At 50.4% G+C, this 21,065-nt stretch overlaps 1 protein-coding gene across 5 annotated transcripts in view; it reads left to right on the top strand.

Annotated features, from left to right (window-relative positions):
• Positions 1–19,012, top strand: part of AMOTL1 (angiomotin like 1) — a 215,191-nt gene extending 196,179 nt beyond the window's left edge. For all 5 annotated transcript variants that reach the window (XM_043898070.1, XM_043898076.1, XM_043898093.1 and 2 more), the window contains 4 exons: positions 3,003–3,128; positions 4,174–4,400; positions 11,937–12,212; positions 13,787–19,012. In XM_043898070.1, coding sequence (XP_043754005.1) covers positions 3,003–3,128; positions 4,174–4,400; positions 11,937–12,212; positions 13,787–13,893 — 736 coding nt within the window. In that variant the 3' untranslated portion in view covers positions 13,894–19,012. The remainder of the gene's footprint in view (positions 1–3,002; positions 3,129–4,173; positions 4,401–11,936; positions 12,213–13,786) is intronic.
• Positions 19,013–21,065: the final 2,053 nt, after the last annotated feature.

The following is a 21,065-nucleotide window of genomic DNA, read 5'->3' as shown; positions in this document are numbered from 1 at the left end:
ATGGCTCAGAATCCACCTGTCAATGCAGGAAACTCAGGTTTGATCACTGGGTCAGGAAGGTCCCCTGGAGAAAGAAATGGCAACCCACTCCAGTATCCCTGTCTGGGATATCCCATGAACAGAGGAGCCTGGTAGGCTCTAGTCCATGGTGTTGTGAAAGAGTTGGACAGGACTTAGCAACTAAACAGCAATCAAAAGAAAAAAAAAAAGAGGGGTTCTGGAGACAAATGGGACTGGAAAGTAAAGTCAGAAGTAGGGAATGGAACAGGTCTGGGGCATGAGATTGCTCGGAGGGCACAGGACGGGGGTGGAGGAGTGTTGTGAGATGAACCAGCCAGAGCCCACAGTCAGCCCCAGCCCACTATGTTAGCCCCAGCCTTGGCCGTCTGTTGTCGTTCGAGCAGGAGAAACGCCTCTTGCTGTCAGACAGTAATCCCGTGGGATTTACCCAGCCTTGTTGCTCTCTTCCTTAGCTCTGTTTAAAGTCCCGGATGGATGGATTCGTAGGTGGATGGGGATTCTTTCCACTGTCCCTCCCTTCCCCTTTTTTTTGCTTCTACATGTGATTACTGAGCATCTAATAATTCTGTGGGAAACTTCCCTCCCTTCTACTGACCACTGCTTCCCCCAGTCTTAGGAAAAATCAGTTCAGAGGAGGTCGTATTTGTAACTCCTATCTTACTGTTCTTTTCAAAGAAAACCTCTGTAGTTTAGCATGGCTTTGCTGTTAACAAAAAGGGAGAAAAGGAAAATGAAGAATTTTTTAGAAAGGTCAAAATTGTGAGCTCTTATTGCTGAGATGCTAAATGGCTATGTAAGAACTGGCAAAAATGACTATTCCCAGCCATTAGCTTAGTGACTTTGCAGCCACTGCTGCATACTTCATGTTTATAGGCAGTGTGATATTTGTGTATCAACTGATTTTGCCATCTTGATGCATTTTTGGCACCAGTGATCACAAGTCTGAGAGGCTAGGCTGTTTTGTGTGGGTGGGGAAGTTTTGAAACTTTTTAAACATTTCAAAGCAATGTAATATTTTGTTGAGAGGTGTGTGTGTACTTTCTAAGTTGTATTCATCTAATTGTACCTCCTGTCCTTGATAGTATAAATATGAATTTTTTAATCTATTTCCAGTAAATTCTCTAAAAATAAATCAGTTGAAAATGTTTCTGGCTCTAATTCCCTGTATTGATGAGTTTTGAGCACCATGGAGTGAATTTATAATTGGGTCAATATGTGTAAAGCGCTCTGCTGGCTCCCTGTGCTGTTAGGCAATTCTGATTTGTTTTAGTCAGTTTGCACTTGGCCGCATTCTCCCGTGTGCCCTTTCTGTTGGTTTATCTTATCATTCGTGTACCTTTGCTGAGGCCTCTTCATAAAGACACGGGACACTCAGGAGTGTGAAGTGATGGTTAAGAGCATGGACTTTGTTTTTGTTTTTTTTTTTGAGCATGGACTTTGGAGTCAGAGATACCTGAATTCGAATCCATCTGCCTTCACTAACTGGGTGCTCTTCCAAACTCACTCATTTGTTCATCTGTAAAATGAGGATAATAATGCTTACTGCCCAAGTTCCTGAGAGAGCTACATGAGATACCTGGGGTAATGTGCTTCACCCAGGTCTGGGCGTGATGAAACACTCCCTCATGCATACATGCAAGAAGGCCCCCCTTTTTGCTACTTTTAGGTGTTCTAGAAAAGAGCTTTAAGATTTTAACACTGAAAAAAAAAAAAAAAAAGATTTTAACACTGTAATGTGAAGCTACAGGGATGTGAAGCTGCATCCCTTCTTACTAAAGATTCACTTCCTAGTTTAAGATTGTGCCTTTCAGCCTCAGACATGCTTAGATCTCTTAGAATTCAGGGGTCCCCAACCCCCAGGCCGAGAACCAGTACCGTGGCCTGTTAGGAGCGACCGACCGACCGAGCGACTGAAGCTTCATCTGTCACTCCCCGTCGCTCACATCATTGCCTGAGCCATCCACCCTCTCCCACTCCACCCTACCCCTGTGGACAAATCGTCTTCCACGAAACTGGTCCCGAGTGCCGAAAAGGTTAAGGACCCCTGACTTAGATGACACAATTATCTTATCTTTACTAATCACCATTGAAAGAGAAAGTGTTGGTTGTGTCCGACTCTTTGTGACCCCAGGGACTGTGTCCACCAGGCTCCTCTGTCCATGGAATTCTCCAGGCAAGAATACTGGGGTGGGTTGCCATGCCCTCCTCCGGGGGATCTTCCTGACCCAGGGATCGGACCCGGGTCTCGTGCATTGCAGGCAGATTCTTTACTGTCTGAGGCACCAGGGAAGCCCCATGAGGAGTAATTATATTGACAGAACCAGTGACAGGAGAGCAGTCCCCTTTGACTGGTTGTTTTCAGCCAGGCATCTGCTGCCAGCTGCACTGCTTTGCAGCCTCCCTCTGTCTGTCCCTCCCCTCATCCACCCCCTCGGCTGGACTTTCCCGGGACACGGGGTGTGTCTTCTTCATTTTTGTGTCCTGCTGCCCAACACGGTTGTCACACTGAATGGACCTGAATCCTAGGCAGGGGCTCACGGGAGAAGCGAGCTGAATGCAAGCGTGGAGGGGACTCCAGCCGGAGCCTTGCTGTCCAGGAGGAGCAGTCTCTGTTTCAGGGATTTCCTGAGTCCCCATTTCCTGTAAAATACTGAGATAGCTCCTAAATGGGGGAGAAACAGAATAAAACTTGAACTCTGATTGAGAAAGTAAGAAAGGAGTGAAAGAACACATGCAAGGACATACTAACTGACATGATACTATCCGGTGTCCACACGTTAGTAGACACTGGCCCTTAAACCTGAGAGTGTACAGTGTCCGCATTCAGCGCGCACCATGTCACTTATGATTCAGGATCGTTGGTAGAAGGGGCAGGGAATTTGGAATTTGGGACTTTATTTTCCTTAGATACTAGCTCCGTTCTAGGGGTTTAGGGAGAGAACTGACTGACATCAGTCTGTGTGTGTGTCCTGTGTTGCCAGGGACACCACGATCGTCAACCACTCAAGGAACGGCAGCTATGGCGAGAGCTCCCTGGAGGCCCACATCTGGCAGGAGGAGGAGGAGGTGGTGCAGGCCACCAGGAGGTGTCAGGACATGGAGTACACGTAAGGGACGGCTGTGCCCAGCCCCTGGCTCCCACGCATGCCCCCCGCCTCCAGAGCCCGGTGGGGCCACCAGCCCGCTGTGCGCACTCATCTCCAGCCCATTCCCATTCTAGACAGTCTTAAGCTTGAGTCCTCCAAGTCCACATTCCAAGGAAAAAGTCCTATTAACAAGGGGCCTGGAGCCTGAGGTCTCTGGGAGCTAATTTCATGTCAGATGCAGATATTTAGGTGGAGGCTAATAACAAGAATTTAGAAGCCCATGTATTTTCTGGGTGTCTGTCTCTACAGCCTACTGGACAGTATCAGCTGGACAGAGGGAAACATCATATGCCAGAGTCTCAGAGTTTTTAAGCCAGTATTTATATATTCCAGCCAGTAATAAAGAATATCTATATAGCTAATGTGTTTTTCTCCTGAAGTAAACAAGAAGTCCTCCAGCAGGCTTTGTGACATCTCAGAGCTAGCCTGCCGCCCATCCCCAGTCCTCCCCATCGAGCCCTGGGAAGCTGAGCTTCTCATTCTGCAGATGTGAAAATAGGACTGCATGGCTGAGTCGTTGATAAGCTCAGCAAGTTACTATCTGGGTTGTGAAAAGAACTCACGTGTCTTCTGATTCTCATTTTTGACCTTCAGGGAGGAAAACGTCATCTTCTCACAAAAAACTTGTCCACTTTTTTTTCCCCTCAGAAAATAGGGAAATTGACTCTTCGTGAGCAGCCCACGCCGTGAGGCTTGAGTTTGTGTGTGTTTCCCCGTAGTTCCTCATGCCCTTCCCACTGCCAGGCTCCTAGACACACTTCAGGCCAGGAGGTCCTGCCAGTGTGTCCTTGGGGTCCCAGAGCCTCCTGAGGGGCCAGAGAAGGTGCCCCCTTTTCAGGTACTACAAAAGGTCAGTCTTCTATAATTGGAGATTGTAAACTGAAGATAGGCGGCAGTTAACTCTGTCCTTGGAATTATAGTTAAAGTCTGTGGGGTCCTGAGAGAAGTGCAAATATCCCTGTTATTCCATGGATTTTGATCTTGACTGTTCTGTTTTCTTACACAGTATTAAAAATCTCCATGCCAAAATCATAGAGAAGGATGCCATGATTAAGGTCCTCCAGCAGCGATCCCGTAAAGATGCCGGGAAGACGGACTCCTCCAGCCTGAGACCTGCCCGCTCGGTGCCATCCATTGCAGCAGCCACCGGGACTCACTCCCGCCAGACCTCGCTCACCAGCAGCCAGTTGGCTGAGGAGAGAAAGGAGGAGAAGACCTGGAAGGGGAGCATAGGTGAGCCCCACACCCTCAATAAGCCCCTCCCCTCCCCAAGCAAGCCCTGCCCCTCTGCAGAGAGCCCCACCCCCTCAACAAGCCCCGCCCCTCCCCAAGCAAGCCCTGCCACTCTGCATATGAGCCCCACCCCCTCAGGCAAGGCCCTCCCTCCGTAAGTGAGCCCCACTTCCACCCAGGCAAGCCCCACCCCCACATAGGTGAGTCCCTCCACTCCTCACTTGAGCCTCTGAAGAGCAGGAGTCACACAAACACTGAGGCACCTCAGCTGGCTGATGGAGTTCAGACCCCCTTGAGAAAGCAGGAATCTCCAAGTCTCAGTTTACTTGTTCAGTTCTGTCGCTCAGTTGTGTCCGATTCTTTGTGACCCCATGGACTGCAGCACACCAGGCTTCCCTGTCCTTCACCATCTCCCAGAACTTGTCTCAAACTCATGTCCAGCAACTCGGTGATACCATCCAACCATCTCATTTTCTGTCCTCCCCTTCCCAGCATCAGAGTCTTTTCTAATGAAAAGACTTTCCCATCAGGTAGCCAAAGTATTGGGGCTTCAGCTTCAGCATCAGTCCTTACAATGAGTATTCAGGACTGATTCCCTTTAGGATTGACTGCTCTGATGTCCTTCCTGTCCAAGAGACTCTCAAGAGTCATCTCCAGCACCATAGTTCAAAAGCATCAATTCTTCAGAGCTCAGCTTTCTTTATGGTCCAACTCTCACATCCATACATGACTGGATGATTGGAAAAACCATAGCTTTGACTATATGGATCTTTGTTGGCAAAGTAATATGACTGCTTTGTAATATTCTGTCTAGGCTTGTCATAGCTTTTCTTCCAAGGAGCAACCATCTTTTAATTTCATGGCTGCAATCACCATCTGCAGTGATTTTGGAGCCCCCAGAAATAAAGTCTGTCACTGTTTCCATTGTTTCCCCCTCTATTTGCCATGAAGTGATGGGACCGGATACCATGATCTTGATTTTCTGAATGTTGAGCTCTAAGCCAACTTTTTCACTCTCCTCTTTTTCTTTCATCAAGAGGCTCTTCAGTTCCTCTTCGCTTTCTGCCATAAGGGTGGTATCATCTGCATATCTGAGCTTATTGATATTTCTCTTGGCAGTCTTGGTTCCAACTTGTGCTTTATCCAGCCCTGCATTTCTCATGATGTACTCTGCATGTAAGTTAAATAAGCAAGGTGACAATATACAGCCTTGACATACTCCTTTCCCAGTTTGGAACCAGTACGTTGTTCCATGTCCGGTTCTAGCTGTTGCTTCTTGACCTGCATACAGATTTCTCAGGAGGCAGGTCAGGTGGTCTGGTATTCCCATCTCTTGAAGAACTGTCCACAATTTGTTGTAATCCACACAGTCAAAGGCTTTAGTCTTTGACTAAAGTAGTCAATGAAGCATAAGTAGATGTTTTTCTGGAATTCTCTTGCTTTTTCAATGATCCAGCGGATGTTGGCAATTTGATCTCTGGTTCCTCTGCCTTTTCTAAATCCAACTTGGACATCTGGAAGTTCTCGGTTCATGTACTATTAAAACCTAGCTTTGAGGATTTTGAGCATTGCTTTGCTAGTGTGTGAGAGGAGTACAATTGTGCAGTAGTTTGAACATTCTTTGGCATTACCTTTCTTTGGGATTGGAATGAAAACTGACCTTTACTAATCCTGTAGCCACTGCTGAGTTTTCCATTTTGCTGGCATATTGAATGCAGCACTTTCAAAGCATCATCTTTTAGGATTTGAAATTTGAAAATTCTCACCTGGAATTCTATCACCTCCACTTGCTTTATTCCTCTTGATGCTTCCTAAGTAAGGCCCACTTGACTTGGCAATCTAAGATGTCTGGCTCTAGGTGAGAGGTCATGCCACTGTGGTTATCTGGGTCATTAAGATCTTTCTTGTATAGTTCTTCTGTGTATTCTTGCCACCTCTTCTTAGTATCTTCTGCTTCTGTTAAGTCCATACTGTTTCTGTCCTTTATTTAGCCCATCTTTGCATGAAATGTTCCCTTGCCATCTCTGATTTTCCTGAAGATCTCTAGTCTCTCCCATTCTGTTGTTTTCCTCTATTTCTTTGCATTGATCACTGAGAAAGGCTTTCTTATCTCTCTTTACTATTCTTTGGAACTCTGTATTCAAATGGGTATATCTTTCCTTTCTCCTTTGCCTTTAGCTTCTCTTCTTTTCTCAGCTATTTGTAAGGCCTCCTTAGACAACCATTTTGCCTTTTTGCATTTCTCCTTCTTGGAGATGGTTTTGATCACCACCTCCTGTACAGTGTTACAAACCCTTGTCAATAGTGCTTAAGGCACTCTTATCTATCAGATCATATCCCTTGAATCTATTTGTCACTTCCACTGTGTAATCATAAAGGATTTGATTTAGGTCATACCTGAATGGTTTAGTGGTTTTCCCTTCTTTCTTCAATTTAAGTCTGAATTTGACAATAAGGAGTTCATGACCTGAGCTACAGTCAGCTCCCAGTCTTGTTTTTGCTGACTGTATAGAGCTTCTCCATCTTTGGCTGCAAAGAATATAATCAGTCTGATTTCCGTATTGACCATCTGGTGATGGCCATGTGTCGAGTCTTCTCTTGTGTTGTTGGAAGAGGGTGTTTGCTATGACCAGTGCATTGTCTTGACAAAACTCCGTTAGCCTTTGCCCTGCTTCATTTTGTACTCCAAGGCCAAAGTTACCTGTTACTCCAGGTATCTCTTGACTTCCTACTTTTGCATTCCAGTCCCCTATGATGAAAAGGACATCTTTTTTGATGTTAGTTCTAGAAGTTCTTGTAGGTCCTCACAGAACTATTCAACTTCAGCTTCTTTGGCATTTATGGTTGGGACATAGACTTGGATTACTGTGATATTGAATGGCTTGCCTTGGAAATGAACCAAAAAAGTCTCATTTTTGAGATTGCACCCAAGTACTGCATTTCAGACTCTTTGGTTGACTTTGAGGGCTACTCCATTTCTACTAAGGGATTCTTGCCACAGTAGTAGATGTAATGGTCATCTGAATTAAATTCACCCATTCTGGTCCTTTTTAGTTCACTGATTCCTGAAATGTCAGTATTTACTGTTGCCATCTCCTGTTTCACCACTTCCATTTTACTTTGATTCATGGACCTAACATTCCCGGTTTCTATGCAATATTGCTCTTTACAGCGTAGGACTTTACTTCCAACACCAGTCACATCAACAACTAGGCATTGTTTCCACTTTGGCTCAGCCTCTTCATTCTTTCTGGAGCTATTTCTCCAGTCTTCTCCAGTAGCATATTGGGCACCTACTGACCTGGGGAGTTCATCTTTCAGTGTCACATCTTTTTGACTTTTCATGTGATTCTTCTCTGAAGTGGTTTGCCATTCACTCTCCAGTGGACCATGTTTTGTCAGAACTCTCACCATGACCTGTTGGTCTTGGGTGACCCTACACAGCATAGTTTCATTGAGTTAGAGAAGCCTGTGATCCACATGATCAGTTTGTTTAGTTTTCTGTGATTGTGGTTCCCATTCTATCTGCCTTCTGATGGATGAGGATAAGAGGCTTGCGGAAGCTTCCTGATGGGAGAGACTGGCTGTGGGGGAATCTGCTGGGGGGGTCTTGTTCTGATGGGCGGGACATGGGTCACCAGTTGCTTGCCTCAGGGACAGGGGCTCTGGCTGCAGCAGACCTGGGAGGTGTGGGGTGTGAGCCCCACCATAGGACTACCGAGCAGACAGCCCACAAATTGGAGAACAGTTATACCAAAGAAGTTTTTGCACTGTTGTGAAAGTTCTGGGACCCACACCAGATTTCCCAACCAGGGGATCTGGCAAAGGGACTGAGAACCCCCAGGGAATTTGACTTTGAAGGCCAGTGGGATTTGATTACAGCACTTCCACAGGACTGGGGAAACAGACTCTTGGAGGGCACAAACAAAACCTTGTGCGCACCAGGAGCCAGAGAAGGGAGCAGTGACCCCACAAGAGACTGAGCCAGACCTGCCTGTGAGTGTTCAGGAGTCTCCAGTGGAGGCGTGGGAAGGATAATGAATCATACTTTGGTGGTGGAAGCAAAGGCCACCCCACCAGAGTCACTGTTAACCATGAGTTGACTCACATCATAATCATTATCATTATTATTGAAAGTTAAAGTGTCTTACACTATACAAACTTTTAGTGGGAGCAAAACTTAGAGACTTCAGGCCTCTGAACTTGGGTTCTGCTCCAGACCAGAAGCTCCATGTCTGCTTCTGTGTCTAGAAAAGCTGGGTGGTGTCTGGAGGTGTCTGCCCTGCTGTATCCCGTGGCGTCATTGCAAGGATAAAATGAGATACTGGAGAGAAAGCACTTTGCAAGCAGTGCTCTCGCATAAGGGGCTGCTGGTGGTATTTTGTTGGATTGTTGTTGCACAGGCAGTGTTTGGAAGAGCATTCTGCAAACACGGTCTTAGCCATGGACCGGTTTCCTGGGGTGACGGGGACCAGCGGCCCAGCTCGCTGAGTCAGAGAGGATGAGACAGAGCTGCCCGGGTCACAGGCAGCACTCCCAGTCACACGTCCTCCGCTCTTGTCCCTGGCACTCTGCAGCCCCAGGGGCCTGGCCCTTCTTTGATGCATCTCCCTGGGTCAGAGTGTGTTTTGTTTATCTGTGGAGCTGAGAGCCTGTTTTTGTCAGCCCAGGACAGTGGAGGAGCCTGGCTGCTTCATGCCAAAGGGGATAAGAGCTTCCAGGAGGAAGCTGACAGGCTTGGGGGGGATCAGGCACCCAGCCGCTATCTCCGTTTGAAGTCCCCACATGGGGACTTCTGTAGCCCTTGCCCTCCAAGGAAATGCACTTCAAAGAGGAGGCATGTGGACAGCAGCTGGGATCTTCAAAGACTCTCCCAAGGACTCTTAGCTCCCCTGCCCGTGTAGAGAGCCTCAGCAGTGGTGCTCAGGTGGACTTGGTAGGGAACTCGGCACGGGCTCAGCTCACACAGAAACCTCTCTGGCAGAGGCCCGTCTGTGACATCCAGCCAGGCAGGCATTTCCCTGGGGGCTGTGCCCGTACCCCTAGCATTTGATGTGCCGGGCCTGGGAGCGGAGGACCCGGCTACAGGAAGAGCTCCTGTGTTCTCCGCACTCATATTCCCCCGTTATTGTGATCAGTGTCCACATGTCACAAGACAGAGTGGAGCCCTCCCCACTGCAGACGGAGGCACATGTTCAATTCCCAAAGATCTCCTGCACGGGCCCCACAGCGTTTCCACAGTCTCTTGTCTGAGGGGCTCTGGAAGGAGGCAGAGGTAATAGCATATCCCTTTCTGATGGCTCAGGGGCTCCCAGGTGAGATGACCGGCCAGTGACTTAGTTGCACGGGAATATCCTTGCCAGACTGGCTCTCCACGCAGGGGTAGGGTGATAAGGCAGAAAAGGACACAGGGTGGACTTAAAGGCGGGCACCTCTGGCTTCAAATGCCATTTCTGCTGCTTCTTGGCTGTGAGACGCTAATTTCACTAAGCAGCCATTTCCTTCTCTATAAAACAAGACAGCAACAGGACCTACCTCATATGAAGTGAGATTGGGAAGCACCTAATCAAGGCTTCTTGCTCCTTAAGGTGTGGTCTGTGGACCAGCACCACCAGCATCGCCTGGGAGCTTATTAGAGAAACAGAAGCTCAAGGTCCCCTGCTGAGTTGAATCTTCATCTTAACTATATCCAAGTAATTGATATGTGTGTGAACATGTTGAGAAGCATCCCTATAGACAGACTGGATTGAGTTGTGTTGCATTATGAGTGGGCCCTAGCAAGGAGACTGTGTGAACTTCGTTAATGACCGGACACTTGTGTGCCTACTGCACTTTCTGTAGGCTGGTGTGGAGTGCTGGCACTTTTCTGAACGAGGGCTGTATTTCACTATTAGAACAGTTGCTGTGCTGTCCAGCTTTGCAGAAAGACATTGAGGAAACGGGGCACATCACGCCTCCCTTTTGCCCAGCCAGCCACCCTCTTCCCACCCCGGATGCTTTGGTCTTGGGGCGGGTGGGGAGGAGAGGGCTGAGCAACCCTGCCCAGGAACCCAGCTGGCTTCCTGCCTCTTGGAGGACATGGCTCTTCATCACAAGGAGCTCTCTGGGGAATATTGTACACAACTCTGTTGCCATGACCAGGACGCGTGTTTGTTTTGACCCGGGGCCTAGGGAGACAATTCATTACCCAGAGAGGAGTGGAGCTGGGGGCTGTTAAGCAGAGCAGCAGGCCAACAGGGCTGTGTCTAGGAGCAGAGGAGTCTTCAGGTTTTCTTAGACACGCCACCACTGCTCAGGACTAGCCCTCCTGGGCTGCATACCGAAAGAAAGCATCGTCTCCAGAAAGCCTTGCAGGAGTGCCCCCGCCCCTGGACACTCTGCCTCTAAGGTACCTCTTCTCCCTTCTTTCCATAGCATCTTGAGAATAATAGTATCCTATCTTTTGTCATGTTACATTATAACCAGTTTATGCAACAGCTCCTCCCCTGCCCCATGCTAGGTTTTTTGTTTTTGCTTTTTAATTGGGGTATTCAGTTCAGTTCAGTTGTTCAGTCATGTCCAACTCTTTGCAAGCCCATGGACTGCAGCACGCCAGGCCTCCCTGTCCATCACCAGCTCCCAGAGTTTACTCAAACTCATGTCCATTGAGTCAGTGATGCCATCCAACCATCTCATCCTCTGTCATCCCCTTTTCCTCCCACCTTCAGTCTTTCCCAGCATCAGGATCTTTTCCAGTGAGTCAGTTCTTCACATCAGGTGGCCAAAGTATTGTAGTTTCTGCTTCAGCATCAGTCCTTCCAATGAACACACAGGACTGATCTCCTTTAGGATGGACTGGTTGGATCTCCTTGCAGCCCAAGGGACTCTTAAGAGTCTTCTCCAACACCACAGTTCAAAAGCATCAGTTCTTCGGCACTCAGCTTTCTTTATAGTCCAACTCTCACATCCATACACGACTACTGGGAAAACCGTAGCTTTGACTAGACAGACCTTTGTTGGCAAAGTAGTTGCTTTATAATGTTGTGTTAGTTTCTGCTCTACAGGAAAGTGAATCAGCCATCCGTATACATACAGTCCCTCCCTCTTGGGGGAGTCCCTCCCCCCGCGACCCCCGTCCCATCCACAGAGCACGAACCTGGGCTCCCTGGGCTCTACAGCAGTTTTCCCCTAGCCGCCTCTTTTACACACGCGTGTGTAAGCTCAGTCGTGTCTGACTCTTTGCAACCCTGTGGACTGTAGTCCGCCAGGCTCCTCCATCCATGGGATTCTCCAGGCAAGAATACTGGAGCGCATTGCCATGCCCTCCTCCAGGGGGTCTTCCCGACCCAGGGATCAAACCCAAGTCTCCTGCACTGGGGCGGATTCTTGACCACTAGCACCACCTAGGTGGTGTGTGGTCCTGATCTTCCAGTTCACCGCGCCCCAGCCTTGTGCAGACGTCCGTCCATTCTCTTCGCTGGCGTCTGTATCCCTGCCCAGCCGATGGGTCTTGCTTCTTGAGAGCTGGCGCTGAAGAAGCTGTTCCTCCACCTGCAGGGCTGCTGCTGGGGAAGGAGCACCACGACCACGCGTCCACCCCCGTGCTGCCCACGCCCTCTGCCGCCGCGCTGTCCCCGCCAGCCCCTGGCACGTCGGCCGGCAGCGCCCATGCCAAGACGGGCAGCAAGGACAGCAGCACGCAGACCGACAAGAGCGCCGAGCTCTTCTGGCCCGGCGTGGCCTCCCTGCCCACGCGCAGCAGGCTCAGCGGGACCCCTTCCAACAGCCCCGTGCTGAAGCACCCAGCCGCCAAGGGCGCAGCAGAGAAACTGGGTAGGGGGTCTCAGCCTGCTCTCACACTCCACAGAGCTCCCTGTCCTGTTTGCGTGGGAGTGGGGCGGGGCGGGGCTTCTATTGAGCTGGGGAGGGAGCCGGGCTACCAACCTACTCTCACGGCTTATCTTATGGTATGGTTTCTCTAATGCATGTAGGCTCTGAAAAGTGTTAGGCGCTCAGTCGTGTCTGACTCTTTGCAGTTCCACATCCACCAGACTCCTCTGTCCGTGGAATTCTCCAGGCAAGAAGACTGGAGTGGGTTGCCATTCTCTTCTCCAGGGGAGCTTCCCAACCCAGGGATCGAACCTGGGTCTTCTGCAATGCAGGCAGATTCTTTACCATCGGAGCCACCAGGAATGCCCTAGACTCTGCAGGCTCTTTATTATTCTGGAATTGAAATATGTGTGCTTGCGTGCTAAGTCGCTTCTGTCGTGCCCCACCCTTTGCGACTCCATGGACTGTAGCCCACCAGGCTCCTCTGTCCATGGAATTCTCCAGGCAAGAATACTGGAGTGGGTGGGTTGCCATTTCCTTCTCCGGGGGATCTTACTGATCCAGTCTCATGTCTCCTGCATTGGCAGGCAGGTTCTTTACCACTAGTGCCACCTGGGAAGCCCTAAGATGTGTGTAGAGACTCCTAACATATTACCATTTAAAAGAGCACACAAATTGCATTTGTCCTTTTAGCATATGTTTAATAGCTAGCCCTTCCCCAGAAGGTGTGCAAACAGACCCTCGAGGGATGTTAAGGAATTAGCCCCCTTCCCCCCCGCCCCCCAGTATGTTTGGGAGCTGGTACCAGGTCCATCAAGAGCATCAGGTACAGAGATGTTGCCTTCAGGGTGTTTACTCATTAAGGATTCAGTGTCGATTGAAGCAGACACTGATTCAGTCTTTCGTGGTTAGAAGCAGAAGGTAGATTTAAGGTAGGTGAACTGGCCTAGCACTCAGGCCAGTTCTCAGGAGTTGCTTTCAAACATTTAAGAGATGACAGGTTGGGAGGAGTTTTGCGATGAGTCCAGAAATGTCCTTGGAGAGAGTAGACTTGGCTTTGGACTGTTCTAGTCATGGGGTGAGGATACTTCTGCTCAGGAATCCTTTGGAGTAGGTGGGGGCTCCTGGGCATAAATGAGTTGTTTCCTCAATGGGGTTCCCTGTATTCATCCTCCAAAATAAACAAGTACACATAATGTTGTCAATTTTTGGAGATGTAATTCTTGGGATGCCCTTTTGCCAAGAAGGCAGGGAACCGGGGAAGGATGTGCCTCATTGTAGGCACTTGATAATTTAGAGGAGAGGAGGGGAGCGGGGTGGGTGAGGTCCCCGCACAAAGTCCTAACACCCCCTTTACCCGCTCAGATCTCTCCCATCACGTCCTAGTTGTGTTCTCTGTGTCCGAATCCCAGGCCCAGGCATTTAGCTTTGGTCCACCAAAGCTGGGCTCTGTGGCCCTAACCTGTGTGCACCAGTGTGACGGGTGGTACATGAAGTGGTTCCATTTTAGAGAGAGCTGGGAAGGCCTGTGGTCCTCCTGGGAAACGGGCCGCTGATATGTCCCTTCTGTTTGGCAGAGAACTCTCCCGGCCACGGAAAGTCGCCTGACCACAAAGGCCGCATCAGCAACTTGCTCCACAAGCCTGAGTTCCCCGACGGGGAGATGATGGAAGTTCTCATCTAACCCTGGGCTCCCTGTAGAATTTAACAGCAGAACACCGAGGCATGAGAAACATGGCAAAGAGAAAGAAAGATCACGAAGGTTGCGGATGGGAAATCAGGGATGGTTTGAGCAGATAAGGATTTCCGATTAGTGAGAACACTTTTTATAAATGTTAAAACAAAAATAGGAGACCTACATGACTGAAGATGAAGAGGTTGCCGTGGATTACTGCTTACGGTGGAAGAGAGAAGATGCATGTAGGTTTGGAAACGAAGAAATAGGAAATGAAATTTTTTCATTGTACAGAAAAATGTACCTCTCGGGAAGGGTCTGTGTACACCCATGGTCTGGTTATAAACAGATAAACCTGAGCATGGATCTTCCTCGGAATACACCCATTCTCCTTGCCTCTTAGCTTGTTTAGAGAAGAACCTCCTAGAAATCTCGCAGTCTGTCTTGACATAATGTCATATCACCTGTGCCCTCCATGATGTGTCCTGTGAATGCGTGTGGGTGTGGCAGGGAGGAGAAATGTCCAGGGTGATGGAGGGTTTAAAAGGCCACCTACACCTCTGTACCTTTTGGTTTGGATTGTCAGGAGGTTTGGGGCCTTCTTGGCTTTTCTGCACTGAGCAGTATATTCTCAGCAGGATGGGAGCTTTCTGGTCTTGGGGTTCATCCCCCCTCACTTCTCTGAGTTCATCTCTGTCTCTGCCTCATCCTCTTTCATTTTACCCTTTTTTCCTTCATTTTTTTTCCTAAGCCTTGGCAGTGTTCCTTCGGTCTGGGGTTTGCCAGAGCAGTATCTGAACGGTCATCATGCACAGTGACTAGTGGGACAGAGCCTTTTGGTGGCTTCCTGGCAGCTTCCTCCGCCTTGGAGGAGTTGGGCTGCAGCAGCTGATGTTCTGACAGTGAACTTGGTCAGCTCCAGTGAGACAGGATTCACGGCCACGGTGGCATCCTGCATTAAGCTCCTGCCACCGCAACTTCCTCCCCTCACATCGGCTCTTACGTGGAGTTCGGTATCTCCACCTCATTGCTCCGCTGAGGTCGGGCTTTCAGGATTGCACTCCAGGAAACAAGGGACACTTGACTTGGTGGCATCTAGAATCTCCCCTGGCACCTCCCCTGTCCCACTCGCTACTGTTTGTGGCCCCTGCTCTGCCAGCCCCTTGAACCCTTCTGGATGTAGTTCATGAGCACGCAGATTCTGTGACTGTCAGCAGGTCGGGTCTGCCCTGCTGGGGACTTGCTTCGTAACCTAACAGGACAGTATCAAGACAGTGTGGTCGGGTTGTTCAAGGGTTTAGTTCGAAGCAGCTGGTCCAAAGTAAGACAGAAGCACCAGGTCAAAGAGCCAGGAATGAGTGAGGTCGTGGCCCTCTTTTCCCTGTTCTGTACAGTTTCCCATCTGACTTCTCAGACGTCGGCTTCCTTTACAAACCTGGAAGGTGCAGGATCAGTGGAGAGAGGCTAGTCAGGCCATCAGATGTCCTTGTCGGGTCCTGATGAATCTGCTCCCTCCAGGGGATCAGCAGCAGCTCTGTCGCCCCGGGTCCTCATGCCCACGATCTGAGACTTTCTCGCATCCCACCCAAATGAGGCCCTGAAGACCGCCTCACTTCAGAAAGTTGGCTTAGGTGGCTCCTTGTAGGGTTGGTCTTTGGAGTGTAACCTGGGTGCCTGCCTGCCTGCTAAGTCGCTTCAGTCATGTCCGACTCTGTGCAACCCTGTGGACCGTAGTCCACCAGGCTCCTCTCTGTCCATGGGATTCTCCAGGCAAGAATGCTGGAGTGGGTTGCCATGCCATCCTCCCGGGGATCTTCCCCACCCTGGGATCGAACCTGTGTCTCTTATGTCTCCTGCCTTGGCAGGTGGGTTCTTTACCACGAGTGCCCGCTGTGGGGAGCCCTGTAACCTGGGTGAAGCCTCCCCAGATCCACGTGGTAGAAGAGGGTGATGAGTGTGGGTGGAGGGAAGGAAACTGCTGGCTTTGCCCAGGAGCTTCTCAGAGCTGCCTGGTGGTCAGAGGGGGCAGAAGGGATGCACCTCAAGCCTTGCTCTGTGGGGGACTCGTGTGTCACGCGTGTTGCCTTCTGCGGTCCCACTTTAAGCATCACTGAGGGTTGTGCAGCTTGAGGAGCCAGAGCGGCTCTGTGGGGCTGAGCAGTCCCGGGTTCCGCCGGAGCAGCGAACCTCATGGGTGGTGCAGGGGCGGGGCGAGTACGGACACGTGGGAGTTGGGGGGCAGAGGGCTCCCCGTCCCACCTCCTCTTTCACTTTCGACAAGTGATGAGGCTCAGTTGATGGCAGCCGACTCTTAAGGACCTTTTGGCTCCTGATTAATGTTGAGAATGGAAAAAATTAGTATCTAGAAATAGGAGGGCCCCCCTACTGCTGTCCATATCTGGGCCACCCCAAATGTGAGCTGTGTCCCCCAGAAATGGGTGGGAGCCAGAGCCTTGTCTTTAGGCCCCAGCACATCTCGTTGGCAGCACAGGCACGAGGCTCGCTGGCTTTCTTCGGTCCCCCGAGTTGCCAGGCTTGGTAACGCTCACAATGCACAGACGTCACCATTTTTCAATTGTGCTGTAGTGTCTCTCCACCTTTTTTGCTTCTGACCTGCCTCCTCTGCAACAAAAGGGAATGACAGCTTTGAAATCTCTTCTTTTATGGCAGATTCCGGCCCAGCGAGGGCCTCACTGCTCTTCATCTCCATAGATTTCTCGAAGCCTTGCTCGCCTTTAGGAGAAAGCAGATATTGAACTCCCACTGTGCGTTCTTGCAGTTGATGCCACACGATCTCATGGGATTTTCGGAAAAGAATCCTTGCTCCATTTTTTAGTGCCAACTGTGTGCAAGCGCTGGGTCCTTTTGGTGCATCCTCGGACCACGTGGGAGCAGGGGCAGGTTTACCCTTATTTCACAGAGGAGGAAACAGGGGCTCAGGGAGGCCAAGTCCCTTCCGCAGGAGAGACCGGCGTCTGGACCGAGGGTTTGGGAGAGCAGCCTTGGCCCAGAAGCAGGCCGGACTGCTGCTGACTTGGGGGTGATGAGCGTCTTTCGGGGTTGCATCTTGACCCGCTCCGTCCCCTTTATGTGTCTGTGCATGTGTGCGCACACACGCAGCTCCCTTCTTCATCCCCCCAACCCTCCGAACTGCTAGGACTGCCTGTAAACACAGCTATAGATGGGAGTCTGTGTACTGTTACACTGGGCCACAAAGTCTGCTTCATAAAGCTCTTACTTGCATGTAATGCAGAGGCCGGGCCTCCTGCAGAACATCCCAGTGTGGTGTCTGATCATGAACTCCTGGCCCTGTCTCAGGGTGAAGGGTCAAGGCCTTGGCCCTGGGTGACGGCCCGCCGGGGTCACCCTGCCTCCTCCTTGAGTGTGTCGTCTGGCAGTTTCCACGTGCCGCCCGGGGTACCGTGTGGAGCAGGCGATGTTGCTGCTTTCTGGCACTGATTTCCGAATGTGTGCAGAGCCTTTCCTTGACGTTTTCTTCTCAGCTTGTCTTCGGCTTCCCACGGGTTGGAGGCCAGCCACGGCGTCGCGCTGCGCCTGCTCCGAGCGGACACGCAGTTTGGGGCTGCCGTGTCCCTCCCGGGACTTGGGTTGGAGGCAGAGAGTGGGGGCCCTTCTTTCTCTCTTCTGGTTTGCGGAGCTTGCTCTTTGGGACCCATGTGTGCGTTTGACTACATAGGACTTGGGTTGGGTATCCAGGCGTGCCGGAATGCGCCCTGCAGAACAGTCAGCCGTCCCCGCTGTTTATTGTCTCGTGGCTTTGACCTTGTGATGCTGCGTGCTGACAATTAGAGATGCCTCCTGCTTTGTCCTCTGCAGTGCTGCTGATTTAGTCTCTAAGTCATGTCTGACTCTTGCGACCCCATGGACTGCATGTAGCCCACCAGGCTCCTCTGTCCATGGGATTCTCCAGGCAAGAACACTGGAGTGGGTGGCCGTTTCCTTCTCCATTTGGTAGCTGATGGCAATAGAAACTCCCCCCACTGCAGCCTGAGTCCCAGAGCCTGGTATGAACACAGATGTCAGGAGAGGCAGGGTTCCAGAAGGCCATGGAGAGTAGGTGGCGGGTTGCAAGGTTTGGAGGCAGGGAGCTCACGTGAGCAGAGAGATGTGTCTTCCAAAACAAAGTCCTGCAGCCAGCGTGTGTGCCCTGGCGCCGGTGGGCATGCTTCTGTGTGCCCCCCATGATCTCACACTCCTCCTGAGCCAGGGAGGACTGTGGCTCTGATATGAGGGAGTCAGAGTGTCTTTTAACACAGAACATCCTGCCCACAACTGCCCGCTTGTCCCTAAGCTTGACACAGCTGCGGTGTAGGCTTTACAAATGTTGTTTTTTCTCTTCTTGTTTTTTTTTTTTTTTTTTTTTTTGCTGCTAATTAATCAGTGTGTTTAGAATGTCTTCATTCACCATGAGGATTGTTCAGTGGGTGTCCCTGGTGTGTGGCTCCATGGAAGATGGGCAGAGTCATTAAGAAGTTACCAGAAGCTGATCAGCTGGGAGCATGAAAATGTTAGCACTTCAGTAAATGGATTTCTTCTGGACCTAATAAGCAGTTTTTTTTTTTTTTTCCCTCTCGCTTTTAAGTAGTACCCCTTTTCTTGTTTGGTAATTTAAAGGTATCTAAAGACATGCATTAAAAAAAAAAAAAAAAGACCTGTATATATTGTCAGTGCATACATATGAGATGTGGCTCTAAGATTGTATGTCAAGTTTCTTTTCTTAATATCCGGAAGATCCAAGTGTTTCATCTCTCCCTACCTTGTGAAACTCTTGTTGATGACTGAGGTGCTGTCCAAGTAGAAACATTCTGTAAACACCTCTGTGAGGATGGATTTGGGGGCCTGGTACGTTCCTCTGGTTATCCTTAGAGATGAGGGATCGTCATCCTTTGAGGATGGGTTTAAGTTTGGAAATAAACCCAAGTCGTTGACTCAGTTGGATAAGTAAAGATGGGTGATGAAGGTAAGTCACATCCTTTTGGCTCTTTCTTTTTTTAAAAAAAAAAAGTCCCTAAGACGTTCCTGGGGATGCTGCGTCTTTGGACTCCTTTCAGGGTGACCACTTCAAAGGAAGACAGTAATCACTAGTACATATAACTTCCAATGGATTTTTTTAAAAAGCTGCTCTCTTGTCACGCCTTGTACGTGTTCACACCTCTGTGTACACACGGATGTAAGCACACTTTCATGAGTATCTATCTGCCTCCAGTCGGAATTCTGTAAAACCGTGTTAGACTTAAGTGCATGTTATTGTCATATTAGGCCAAAACCGGGGTGTTTCTTTGTCGTGAAACTTTGCTTCTTCACAGAATTAAAGTATTGTTTTCAGTATAATGGAGTCCATATACAGCATTCTCCTGTATCAGCTCCTGAATTTCTGGTGCCCCGTGGTATGTTTCCGTGTGGTTTACCTAGAATTCTGTTCACATAGAGACACCTGTAAGTATTTATTACAAAGCGGGATGTAAACAGACTGGCCCATAGTGGTTTTCTTTGATTTAAGGTGTTTTCCCCCTTTTGCGGAGCAGAATCTGGGATGTTCTGTGAGGCGGGGCGGGGCGGGCACCCACCTCAGCCGGAACCCCACTGGCCTGGGTGCCACCGTGCTTCCCGCCGGCTGCGAGTGCTGCGTTCTGTCCAGCAGACTCTGATGTAACATTCTGGCATCTTCATATGGCTGGTCTGTCCTGGGGGGCGGGGAGCCCAGAGCTGCAACGGCCGGATGGGTCTGTGTACAGAGCAGGGAAATTCAGGAAGATGGTGTGTCCCCCACAGCAAATATTGATCCTGTTGGTCAGCCAAAGATTTTCCTATCCTTTGCTGCTTAAATTTGTGCCTTAATATTGTATATAATAAATGGATTAAAAAAAAAAAGTTTTTTCCCTCTCATTTGCTCTTTTCCTTCCCCAGGAACTTATGTACCCAGCGCTCAGTGTGGGTTGGATTTCATCTTGTTTTACTCCTGGAGGCGGCCTCACTTGCTGTTTTGCTTCCAGAGGCCTCCAGTCCCCCACTGCACCCCTCCACCACCACCCCTCCTTGTGGAATTCCTGCTCTTGATCCCAAGGAGGAAATGAGTCATCCAGGCCACTGGAGCTTGCCGTCCACCCACCACCCGCCCCTCCAGACAAATACGGAAAGAGGAAAACAGGGACGTGGGCCTGGGAGACAGTGGCCACTCGGATGGCATCTGAGCGTCCCCTTTGGACGGCCCTGGGCTCAGGGCCTGCCAGCGACCAGCGTCACGCAGGAATTAACCTGAGTAGCCTGGGCCCTGAGTCTGGGCTGGGGTCAGATGTGTCTCCGCACCCCATGACGGACGTGGCAGATGTTGCTGCCTTGTTAGTTTCTTAGGGCCATGGGAAGTGTGGGGGGCTTTGATAGAAGTCACGTGGTAAATGGTGGGGGCCTCAGAATAGATGCCAGGAAAGTCCCCGGGTGCAGTGCTGTCCCGAGGGGACAGTGGCCTGGGAACACTGTCAGGGAGGACGAGGCTCCCTGTTTGTTCTCTAGTCCTTTGTCTTTTAGCGGAAGCCTCTCTTGCCTGCCCAGCCCACCCCCCAAGCCAGGCTTGGCAAAGGCTTCCTCAATGTGAACGCAGGGAGAGCGCGGGGCCCCCCTCTAGTCCGCAGTGATGGCTGTTGTGGCCTGCACGCATTCCTGCCTTCAGTCTAAACAGCAACCTGGTTGGCCCCATTTTAAAGACAAGGAAACTGAGGCTCAAAAACCTCGGGCAAGTCACGTGTGAAAGATGGCAGGACTGGAACCCAGGTCTATCTGACCAGGAGCCCGTGCATTTGCAGTAAAATGTGGGTAGGGGCTGAGTGGGTTCTTACCTGTCCTGCCTTCCACCCAAAGGAGCTGTTCTCTGCGGGGACCTCTGGACCCCCGCATGCGTGCAGATGTGACGCAGGAGAATAAAGGGCAAACTGGGCAGCCCCCAGCCTCCACCTCCCAGCGTGACTTCGGGAAGACAGCTGGAGGACCCGCATGCCTTGGGGCTCAGAGGAGGCGAGAGGGGCTCCTGAGCTGGGCGCCCCCGTCTGCCATCTCCCTGCCCTAACCCCGTGCCTGCTGCTGGAGAGAGTCAGCCTGCAAGCTCTGGCCTCTGTCCTGAATCCTGGGCCAGGGCCTCTGCACCTCAGGGAATAGTAGCGATGCCT

The sequence above is a fragment of the Cervus elaphus genome, chromosome 1, assembly GCF_910594005.1.
Source record: "Cervus elaphus chromosome 1, mCerEla1.1, whole genome shotgun sequence".
Lineage (NCBI taxonomy): Eukaryota > Metazoa > Chordata > Mammalia > Artiodactyla > Cervidae > Cervus > Cervus elaphus.
The sequence above is the reverse complement of the archived record's forward strand: the minus strand, read 5'-3'. Positions and strand labels throughout refer to the sequence as shown.